General features: G+C 41.2%; 1 protein-coding gene across 2 annotated transcripts in view; it reads left to right on the top strand.

The window, feature by feature from the left end:
• Nucleotides 1-6,833, top strand: part of MTHFD2L (methylenetetrahydrofolate dehydrogenase (NADP+ dependent) 2 like) — a 33,487-nt gene extending 26,654 nt beyond the window's left edge. For both annotated transcript variants that reach the window (XM_060781339.2, XM_060781338.2), the window contains 2 exons: nucleotides 2,607-2,732; nucleotides 6,349-6,833. In XM_060781339.2, coding sequence (XP_060637322.2) covers nucleotides 2,607-2,732; nucleotides 6,349-6,461 — 239 coding nt within the window. In that variant the 3' untranslated portion in view covers nucleotides 6,462-6,833. The remainder of the gene's footprint in view (nucleotides 1-2,606; nucleotides 2,733-6,348) is intronic.
• Nucleotides 6,834-12,019: the final 5,186 nt, after the last annotated feature.

Below are 12,019 nucleotides of genomic sequence, written 5' to 3'. Positions count from 1 at the left end.
CTTTTTTTGTGGGGAAAATGAAGCATGTTTTAAAGTGTGGATTTGTCATTCATACAATGTCTATCAATATCTTTAGAACCTGCCTTTGAAAAAGGTCATCCTCAAATGCTTTTATTGTTTAATTGCTCCTTGGTATTCACAGAATTTTTGGCATGCAAATATAATTATAGGGCCGTTCAGTACTGCAAATGCCAACGTTTACTAGCGATATTTCTCTAGCACAATTATATAACTGTTCTTGCCCTTTCCTCCAGAAATCTCGTTCTTTTACATAACTTACTGTAATGGTCATAGTAGTGTTGGCCTTCCTTCGGTTTCTGCTATCCCCAAACCTACCCAGTTCCTCAGACCTGCAACTCATGAACTAGCTTTGGTGGTCCCAATGTAGTAGTCATCACAGTGGAAAAAGAAATAAAGCTTCTATTCCATTAATTATCAAACATTCTATATTTTGCTTTCTCTTCCCAAATTCTCATATACTCTTGGGAAACCTTTTTAATAGCCTCTTTTATTGAAAGAAGACTGCCAAATTATTTCTGCCACTCAGAAAGTCGTTAAGATGTGTACTGAATTCTAAAACATGAAGGTGATCATTATACAAGTTGTTTCAGTTTCTGTACACAAGTTACTTGTGTCTGAACTAGGCAGTCCTGTTGGACTTGAAGAAGGGCATGAAGAGGCAGTGCCCACAATAATGGTCTTAAGCACATATTTTGAGTTGTGTAAGTTCAGAGTACTGAGCCAGTCTGGCTTTGTAGCTGCATGGGCTGATCTCCCATAGTGAGACAATGTAGAATATATTATATAATAAAGGTCTGGAGAACAAGCCCTATGAGGAGCAGCTTAAGGAGCTGGGCATGTTTAGCCTGAAGAAGAGAAGGCTGAGAGGGGATATGATAGCCATGTATAAATATGTGAGAGGAAGTTACAGGGAGGAGAGAGCAAGCTTGTTTTCTGCTTCCTTGGAGACTAGGACGCGGAAGAATGGCTTCAAACTACAAGAGAGGAGATTCCATCTGAACATGAGGAAGAACTTCCTGACTGTGAGAGCCGTTCAGCAGTGGAACTCTCTGCCCCGGAGTGTGGTGGAGGCTCCTTCTTTGGAAGCTTTTAAACAGAGGCTGGATGGCCATCTGTCAGGGGTGATTTGAATGCAATATTCCTGCTTCTTGGCAGGGGGTTGGACTGGATGGCCCATGAGGTCTCTTCCAACTCTTTGATTCTATGATTCTATGATTCTATATTCTTTTTTAAAAAATGTTTTTATTAAGTTTTCAAAAGTACACTATTAAAATCACAAATGTTAAGTTAGGAGAGAAAAAGAAAAAAGAAAAACAAACAAACAAAGAACATACACAAGTAACAGCTTACAAAAGACAACAGCCAAGATAGATGACAAGTGAATTGTTCAGACTTCCACTCTTCTCTATCATGATATTCTACAAATATACTTAATCCGTTCTTCCGATTCCTATTTTCCTATTCCTATTTGCGAGCGTCAGTAGTTTCCTATTTTTTTCTTTTTTTCTTCTGTTCGTCTGATCTTTTACTTCTTCTTTTATCTACATTCCCCCTTTCCTACTTCTTCTGATTTTTCCTTCATTTCTTTCTTTTCCTTCACTCTTCTCTCCTCTTCTCTTTTCTTCCTCTTTTTTTTTTCTCGTTCCTCATATTACTTTGAATTGAGGAACGATTTCTCTTCCTATTTAGTCTGGTCATAGCAATATCTTCACCTTGTTTTCCTTTAACCACTCTTTAACGGGATTCCAGTCTGTTGTTCTGATGGGTGTGTTTCATGCACAAGCCAATATGTATGTTACGTGGTCCATGTTCATAATGTCCAGTACCTTTTCCATCCATTCTTCCTTTGTTGGTATTTTGTTTTGTCTCCATACTCTCGCCAGAAGGATGCGGGCAGCTGTTATTAGATAAGTAAATAGTTTATCTGTGTTCTTGTCCCATTTCTTTGTGGTTAGTCCTAATAGATAACATTCTGGTTTGAGAGGGATGTCACTTTTCAGTATTTTCTGTATTGCTTCCTGTATTATTTTCCAGAAGGATTTCACCTTCTCACAGGACCACCACATATGATGGAAGGTGCCCTCCTTAGTTCCACATTTCCAACAATTTTTGCATATATTTTTGAGAACTTTGCCAGCTTACATGGTGTTAAGTACAACTGATGAGTAATTTTCATCCAATGTTCTCTTAAATCATATGAGTAGGAGTAGTTACTTTTCTTATTCCATATTAGATTCCACTCCTCCAATGAGATAGATCTTCCTATGATTCTTGCCCATTTTATCATATACTCTTTAATGCGCTCTTCTTCTGTAGCCCACTCGAATAGGAATTTGTAAGTTTTTGTTATGTAGAATATATTCTTGATTACTTGCAAAGTCCATATTAGTTCATTTCCCTCTGCCAATAAATGCAAAATTATTTATTACTTTTTGTTTATTTGTTTTAAATAATGAACCCCTTTAATAGATTACATTCTCCTTCTGAAACATTTCTCAGTTTTGGTATCCTGGGAGACTATAGTTTGGGGTGTCTAAGGAGCCTTGATTCACATCTGGGAGTCCTAACTAAATTGGTCATTGTAGGTATCCCAAAGCTGATTACTTCTGATATGGTTAAAGAAGGAGCAGCAGTGATTGATGTCGGTATCAACCACATCCAAGATCCTGTCACAGGAAAGACCAAGTTAGTTGGGGATGTGGACTTTGAAGGTAAGCAAAACGCCTATACTCACAGAACTGTTAAATAAATGTTGTATAGCTGCTTTGGAATTAGGAGAAGTTTGGTGATGCTATATCCCTTGTTATAAAGAAAAGCATCACAAAAAGATACAAAAGAAGCTTCAAAAATGTGGTATATTGTTAGATGAGAAAGAATTACACTTTAGGATTTGTGCGTGTGTAAATTCTGAGAATGCTGTGTGTACTTGACCGTGTCCCAAACATCTGGGGCAAAATACTTATGGCACTCTGTAATTCCCTACATGAAAATGTATTCAGTACAGGGCACCTTGACTTATATAATGGCCCTTTTAATGTGAAATCACAACATATTGCTCCATTTTTGTAGACGGAATGACGCCCCTCTCATATTCATGCATGCACTGACAGCGTTTCAGTCAGAATTTTGTAATTATATCAGGATTTCCTTAAACTGTCCTGGTACTAATCATGATATTTTCCTGCATTATTACCTTGTAGATCACTGTGTCTTGGATGGACATCCGTATATTTATATTTACATGAAATTTATGGGTTTTTTTGAGGAAGCAAAACCAGACTTAGATAGATGTATCCAAAATTTTATTTCTTTTTTTTTACTACATTTATACCCCGCCCTCCTTCACCCCGAAGGGGACTCCGAGCAGCTTCCAAATTGGCAACAATTCAATGCCATATAAGCAAACATATAAATACAATTAGCATATACATTAAAAACTAAAAATGATTAAGAAAAAAGCATTTATACATTAAAACCAATTATTAAAACCACACAAGTCCAAAATCATAGTCCAGGAGCCATTCAAATCATGTTGCACTTATTTCATATCCACTTACTACATTGAATTATTCTCCAAAGGCTTGGTCCCACAACCAAGTTTTTAATTTCTTTCTAAAGGTCAGGAGGGAGGGAGTTGATCTGATGTCACTGGGGAGGGAGTTCCATAGTCGAGGAGCTCCCACTGAGAAGGCCCTGTCTCTCGTCCCCACCAATCGCATCTGCGAAGGAGGTAGGACCGAAAGCAGGGCCTCCCCAGAAGATCTTAACCTCCAAGGTGGTTCATAGAGAGAGATACGTTCGGACAGTATGTTGTTTGCATACCTTTGGACTGCAAGTGGTCTTACCAATGAGTCCTATCACTTTTCATGTGAACTTACTGAAGACTGAGCATTTAAAAATGATTCTGAAGACAATGGGTGCTTCCCACACCCACACTTCACTGGAGATAGATCTCCAGCAACTTCAGACAATATGCAGCTTTTAAAAGGTCTCCTACTTGAAAAGTGGCTACATTAGAAAGTGAGAGTTGATGTGGGGCAGGAAGTGTTATCATCATGAAATATCCAGAGTTTATTAAAAATGCATCTCACAGGTGTCTATAAGCGATCACTCTTGGCTATGATTGTTTTTCAGGGATAGAGTCTTGGTAGTGTGTCCGTAAGTGGCTGCAAAGACCTAGAACCTTATAAAGGCTGTTAGAATCGCCAGGAACTTGTCACCCCACGCCCCACATCATGCAGCTTACCAGCATTGCGTCGACCACATTGCTTCCCCCCATTGCTTCTGGTGCAACATGGGAAGCCTCCCGCATTGCCACCACAGTGGCATATGCAGATTCCACTATAGTTTACCCATGGAGCCCCACAAGAAGTTCCCCTGCATTGTGAGATGAGAGTTGGCAGGCTCTGTGGGTAAACTGTAGCTGAACCGGGGTCTTCCGCCAAAGTAACCCCATCTTATGAGGTTGCTACTCTAGATCCACATGGTCTTTCACAATGAGAACATAGATTTCCAGATAAGAGGCAATGACTGCAAGGGTTTGCTTGACACATCTTCCTCTTGGCACATTTCTCTTTTACTCTGTATTAATGCCTCGGAATCCATAGAATTGTTAGTCATAGTTGACATCTAATTACAGTGCTTGAGTGCCAGGACTTCCCAGTTTTTGGTGTTATTCCACATTTTTAAGGTTAGCTTTTCAAACTGTTTTCCACTGACAATCCATTTTCCATTCTCAGAGGTGGCCCTAGGTAATTTTCTACGGTAAGCAAACAGTATTTTGGCACCCACCCACCCCTAACTAATCACTGATATATATTTTCTGTTCGTCGTGGGAGTTCTGTGTGCCATATTTGGTTCAATTCCATCATTGGTGGAGTTCAGAATGCTCTTTGATTGTAGGTGAACTATACATCCCAGTAACTACAACTCGCATATGTCAAGGTCTATTTTCCACCAAGAGCGCCTCAAATTGAAATTGAATCCAGACAAGACAGAGGTCCTACTGGTCAGTCATAAGGCCGAACAGGGTATAGGGTTACAGCCTGTGCTGGATGGGGTTACACTCCCCCTGAAGACGCAGGTTCGCAGCTTGGGAGTGATCCTGGACTCGCCGCTGAGCCTGGAACCCCAGGTCTCGGTGGTGGCCGGGAGAGCTTTTGCGCAATTAAAACTTGTGCACCAGTTGCGCCCGTACCTTGGGAAGTGTGATCTGGCCACGGTGGTCCACGCTCTTGTTACATCCCGATTAGACTACTGCAACGCGCTCTATGTGGGGTTGCCCTTGAAGACTGTTCGGAAACTCCAACTAGTCCAGCGAGCGGCAGCCAGATTGCTCACTGGAGCGACATACAGGGAGCATACCACCCCCCTGTTATGCCAGCTCCACTGGCTGCCGGTTCAATTCCGAGCACAATTCAAGGTGCTGGTTTTAACCTACAAAACCCTATACGGTTCTGGTCCAGTGTATCTGTCCGAACATATCTCCCTTTACATCCCACCTCGGAGTTTGAGATCATCTGGGGAGGCCCTGCTCTCGACCCCACCACTCTCACAAGTGAGGCTGGTGGGGACGAGAAGCAGGGCCTTCTCAGTGGTGGCCCCCCACCTGTGGAACTCACTCCCGGGGGAAATCAGAACATCACCAACCCTCCTCTCCTTCAGGAGGAGGGTGAAGACATGGTTGTGGAACCAGGCCTTTGGGCAACCAGGCAATTAAATAAGACAACTAAATAAGACAATCAGATGTGTAAGATCAGCAGGATTGTCGAAGTGGAATCAAAAACAGATCTTTGAGTTAGTGTACACTGATGGGTAGGAGGAAGAACTAGGTTTGTATTGTTTTATTGATTTTATCATTTTATTGATTTTATTGGGATAATGGCTGAATTGTGGGAACTTGTATTGTTGTACTTTTGTGATGATTGTTTTGTGTGGCAGGCGTCTAAGTGCGCCTTGCAGCTGTAAGCCGCCCTGGGTCCCCTCCGGGGTGAGAAGGGCGGGGTACAAGAACCCCAAATAAATAAATAAGAGCACCCCTGGGCAAAATCAACTATACTGCAAATGCTTACTTTACGTAATGGGTTGAGCCGCCCCTATCCATTCTTGAGCTAATAATAAAGTAACTGCTTTGGGAGACAGTGATCAGGCATTCAGACAATGTGAATCTGAAAGTGTACAGTTGTCTTATCTTCCCAAGTTGAGTTTGATTGATTGCTAGCATTGTTAATCAGTGTATGTTGGCTGGTTGAATGTAATCAATTACTATCGTTTTTACACTTATGTTTCACTCCCCTTTCCCTTTTCTAATCCCCATTTTCATGACAGAGGTGAAGAAGAAGGTGGGCTTCATCACCCCTGTGCCAGGAGGAGTAGGACCAATGACAGTTGCCATGCTCCTGAAGAATACATTAATTGCTGCAAAGAAGCTTAATCACTAAATTTTAGATTCAAGTAATTCTATTTATGGATACACAAACATTATTTTTATTACAGATACATTTATTTCTAAATTAAATTGTATTTATTTATTTATTTATGCAAGTATATTGTTTACAAAATGTTACAAAACTATTACTTACACTGCAAAATATGCATCTGTTGACTTCATGTATGAATTGGTGTGATTTCCCAGTTGATCCAAAACAAATTTGAGTTGTGACTTTTTGTAAAATGTCGTTTGTTAGCAGGAACAGTCTTCCAGACGAATGTGACATGTGAATCTGTGTTTCCATCCTGTAATGTCACTGTAGTGTATGCTAATAAAGGGCTCATACCTTAGTAACCTTATGCACAAAGGGGGAAAACCTCAACCATGCACTCAGAAACTCCTTGTGGGATATGCTTGCTAAAAATGAATCTGGAAAACCAGGTTATGATGGTTGGACATGTTTGAAGATAACACAAATGAAGTAAACTGCATGTAGACTCTAGCATGCTCTGTATTTTCTAATTGCTTTTATCATGACTGAAATGTGTACTACTCTTAGGATGGCTGTACGTCATAGCACTTGATGTCTACCTCTAGCTTGGCTTTCACATCTGAAGAAAAGACATTTGCCACATCCTCATTTCCAAAGATGAAGGCATAGGAAAAGGTTCAAAGATAATTGGACATATATTTAGGGTTATAAGCCTTGAGAAGGATTTGAAAAGTTTATGGTCAACATTTCTATGCAAGTACAATGTAATGTCTAAGCATATTACCCAAGACTGATGAAAGTAAAAAATTACTGATGAAAAAATCTGCTGAAATTTTTGGTTGATCCATTATGAAAACTGAGATGAATCCACTTAAGTACTTATCAACATATCTTTATCCCAACCATAGGGACTTAATACAGTATCTTATTCAGTACTTGTTGCTATAATTTCATATAAATGCTTGTATGAACCCAAATCAGAAGAGTTTCTTCAGATAAAAAAATCAACAATAAAATATTGATAAATTACCCATTTTAGTTGTATTGTTTCATTCCCAATAAATTCAGATAACTATTAAATATTTAAGTGTTGGTATTCTCACCTCCCATCTTGAACTTTGTTGAAGCAATGCTTCCTTTAAAAACTATGTGATAATCTTTACAACAGTCATTCTTGATGTATGTTTTTTATTTTGCATTCATATGTTCCTATGATAGTTACAGACAACAATCCAAAGTGAGGAAATAGATGTGTGAAAAAGATTATCATAAGCAAATTTCCTATCTATGAAATTCCACAGTCTAGGGGCCACCACCAAAAAGGCCCTATCTCTTGTCCCCACCAGACGCATCTGCAGGAGCGAGAGCAGGGCCTACCCAGAAGATCTTAACGTCCTAGATGGTTCATAAGGAGAGATACGTTCTGATAGGTAAGTTGGACCGAAACCATTTAGAGCTTTATAGGCTAAAGCCAGCACTTTGAATTGTGCCCGGAAGCAAACAGGCAGCCAGTGGAGCTGGCGCAACAGAGGAATGGACTAAGCTCTTACTTTTTACCATTCAACTCAGGGATAGGTGGTTCCTTTTTTCTACGGGACCATCCACACAATACCTTTATCTCAGGACCTCCCAGTTCTAAATGGTGGGTGGCCAAACTGTGTTCTGTGAAAACATGGGAGGAATTGTGACAAAGCACTAAAATTGCAAGATTTTCAGTTGTGGAATATCCTCGTTCTGGTCAGAAAATCTCTGTATGTCCCTACACTCAGAAAATATGGGATTTTTTATGTCAGTTTGTTCCCTGATTATTTATGTCAGTTTCTGATTAGTTGTAACCTAAAAACATGGCAACAGTTGACTATCTTGGCAAGAGAAACTTCATCCTCCACCTGTTTAATGAAGTTTGTGACACACAATATAATAATAATAATAATAATAATAATAATAATAATAATAATAATAATAATCCTTTATTTATACCACGCTAACATCTCCTGAAGGACTCGGTGCGGCTTATAAGAGGCTGAGGCCCAACACAACAAAAAACAACAGCATAACAAATACAACAATAAATAACTCATAAAACAAGCAATAAACATTAAAACAATAGCAATTAACATTATACAATAACACCATGACACATTTAAAACTAAGGCCGGGCCAATGTAATGATTAAAATTTTTAAAATGCTGGGCATGACAGGTGAAATGGATAGGTTTTTGGAGATAGGTGCAATGTGCAGACAATCTTAAATCTCTAATAAAGTGCATTTGGGACATGATGCTTGGAGTTTCCTATTCTAGGAAGGCACACTGGAACAACCACGTCTTCAAGCTCTTCCTAAAGCCTGCCAATGTTGGGGCTTGTCTGATGTCCTTGGGAAGAGAGTTCCAGAGTCGGGGGGCCACCACGGAGAAGGCCCTGTCCCGCGCTTGCGACGCAGGTGGGATCGTGAGCAGGGCCTCTCCAGATGATCGGAGAGATCGTGTGGGTTCATATACGGAGATGCGGTCACAAAGCTTTTGCCATGCAATCAACTTTCCCCATGTTTCTATGATAAAAGTAATGAGGAACAGACATGTATAACCCAGGAACATCACCAGGTTGTTTCCAGGAACAACCAAACCTGTCTGGACAACGTATTGTCAAAGGCTGTCTGGACAGATAGCATAATAATAATAATGACAAAGTCCTGTTATAGCTTGAAAGTATCCGTTCCTGTTTAATAGTGTAGTCCAGACTTTGAAAGTAGTGGTCCCACTCCACAAACTTTGTTTGTGTGCCACAAACTTTGTTTGTGTGCCACAAACTTCATTAAATGTGTGGAGGATGAAGTTTATCTTGCCAGAACAAAGTTTTTGCCCTCTTGTAAACGTTCTACATGGATAGATGCGGAGAATGCCATGGATGTAGCATACCTGGATTTCAGTAAGGCCTTCGACAAGGTCCCCCATGATCTTCTGGCAAGGAAACTAGTCCAATGTGGGCTAGGCAAAACTACGGTGAGGTGGATCTGGAATTGGTTAAAAGGACGAACCCAGAGGGTGATTCTCCCCAATGATTCCTCTTCATCCTGGAAAGAAGTGACAAGTGGAGTGCCGCAGGGTTCCGTCCTGGGCCCGGTCCTGTTCAACATCTTTATTAATGACTTAGATGAAGGGTTAGAAGGCATGATCATCAAGTTTGCAGAAAACACCAAATTGGGAGCGATAGCCAATACTCCAGAGGACAGGAGCAGGATTCAAAACAATCTTGACAGATTGGAGAGATGGGCCAAAACTAACAAAATGAAGTTCAACAGTGACAAATGCAAGATACTCCACTTTGGCAGGACAAATGAAATGCAAAGATATAGAATGGGGGACAATGCCTGGCTCAAGACAAGTACGTGTGAAAAAGATATTGGAGTCCTCGTGGACAACAAGTTAAACATGAGCCAACAATGTGATGTGGCGGGAAAAAAAGCCAATGGGATTTTGGCCTGCATCAATAGGAGCATAGTGTCTAGATCTAGAGAAGTAATGCTACCCCTCTGTTCCACTTTGGTTAGACCATACCTGGAATATTGTGTCCAATTCTGGGCACCACAATTCAAGAGAGATATTGACAAGCTGGAATGTGTCCAGAGAAGGGCGACTAAAATGATCAAGGGTCTGGAGAACAAGCCCTATGAGGAGCGGCTTAAGGAGCTGGGCATGTTTAGCCTGAAGAAGAGAAGGCTGAGAGGAGATATGATAGCTATGTATAAATATGTAAAAGGAAGCCACAGGGAGGAGGGAGCAAGCTTGTTTTCTGCTTCCCTGGAGACTAGGACGCGAAACAATGGTTTCAAACTACAAGAAAGGAGATTCCATCTGAACATGAGGAAGAACTTCCTGACTGTGAGAGCCGTTCAGCAGTGGAACTCTCTGCCCCGGAGTGTGGTGGAGGCTCCTTCTTTGGAAGCTTTTAAACAGAGGCTGGATGGCCATCTGTCGGGGGTGATTTGAATGCAATATTCCTGCTTCTTGGCAGGGGGTTGGACTGGATGGCCCATGAGGTCTCTTCCAAGTCTTTGATTCTATGATTCTATGATTTTCAGGATAAAAGCAATGAGGAACAGATATGTATGACCCAGGAACAAAACTCATACAAACAATGTACATATTCACATCTGCGTATTTAAAGGTGTTTTTCTTTTAAGCCAAATTTTCCTGAGGACGTCCTGCAGCAGCCATCTTGCAGGCTTTGAAATCCCGTAATGAAGCAGCAAGTCTGGACATCACAGGCAGAAATCCTGGGATCAACATGTCTGTGTGCAAACCTAATCTCAGGCCCTGGGGTTTGTTTTTTTCCCCCAACTTGGGTTGTTATATCAATTTTTTCACCGTATTTGTCAGGTAACTGCAGTATTATCCAGACAAAAGAAAGCATGAACAATTATTTTCTCTTGTAATATCTTCAATAAGTTTAAGTACACTTCCAGAATATTTTCATTTTGGGGCAATCTAGCCACTTGTGAATTAGTGTGTCTTGTTCTCCACGCTCCAAAAAGTCATTGAACATCTTTCCATAACAGAGTTGAGGCACATTGACAGAAATCAATTTTAGTTTATCCAAGGTTATAGTTTGTATTTATTTGTCGTGTCAGGACAACCAGTCAAATTATATTACATTTCTAACAGAACAAAGCAAACAAACTGACAAAATACAAAATTTGTGAGTTTGGTAGTTGATTAAATGTTCTTTGACCACTATCTGGCCACTTGGATTGCTTTTAGTGTTGCTGCAAGAAGGTCCTCCATTGTGCATGTGGCAGGGCTCAGGTTGCATTGCAGCAGGTGGTCAGTGGCTTGCTCCTCTCCACACTCACATGTCAAGGATTCCACTTTGTAGCCCCATTTCTGAAGGTTGGCTTTGCATCTCGTGGTGCCAGAGTACAGTCTGTTCAGTGCCTTCCAAGTCGCCCCGTTTTCTGTGTGCCCAGGGGGGAGTCTCTCATTTGGTATCAGCCATTGGTTGAGGTTCTGGGTTTGAGCCTGCCACCTTTGGACTCTCGCTTGCTGAGGTGTTCCAGCGAGTGTCTCTGTAGATCTTAGAAAACTATTTCTAGATTTAAGTCGTTGACGTGCTGGCTGATACCCAAACAGGGGATGAGCTGGAGATGTCTCTGCCTTGGTCCTTTCACTATTGGCTGCTACTTCCCGGCGGATGTCAGGTGGTGCAATACCGGCTAAGCAGTGTAATTTCTCCAGTGGTGTAGGGCGCAGACACCCCGTGATAATGCGGCATGTCTCATTAAGAGCCACATCCACTGTTTTAGTGTGGTGAGATGTGTTCTACTCTGGGCATGCATACTCAGCTGCAGAATAGCACAGCCCAAGGGCAGATGTCTTCACTGTATCTGGTTGTGATCCCCAGGTTGTGCCAGTCAGCTTTCGTATGATATTGTTTCTAGCACCCACTTTTTGCTTGATGTTCAGGCAATGCTTCTTGTAGGTCAGAGCACGGTCCAGAGTGACTCCCAGGTATTTGGGTGAGCTGCAATGCTCCAGTGGGATTCCTTCCCAGGTGATCTTCAGAGCTCGGGATGCTTC

Source organism: Anolis sagrei, chromosome 6 (genome assembly GCF_037176765.1).
Source record: "Anolis sagrei isolate rAnoSag1 chromosome 6, rAnoSag1.mat, whole genome shotgun sequence".
Lineage (NCBI taxonomy): Eukaryota > Metazoa > Chordata > Lepidosauria > Squamata > Dactyloidae > Anolis > Anolis sagrei.
Note: the sequence above shows the minus strand (reverse complement) of the source record. Positions and strands in the feature narration are given on the sequence as shown.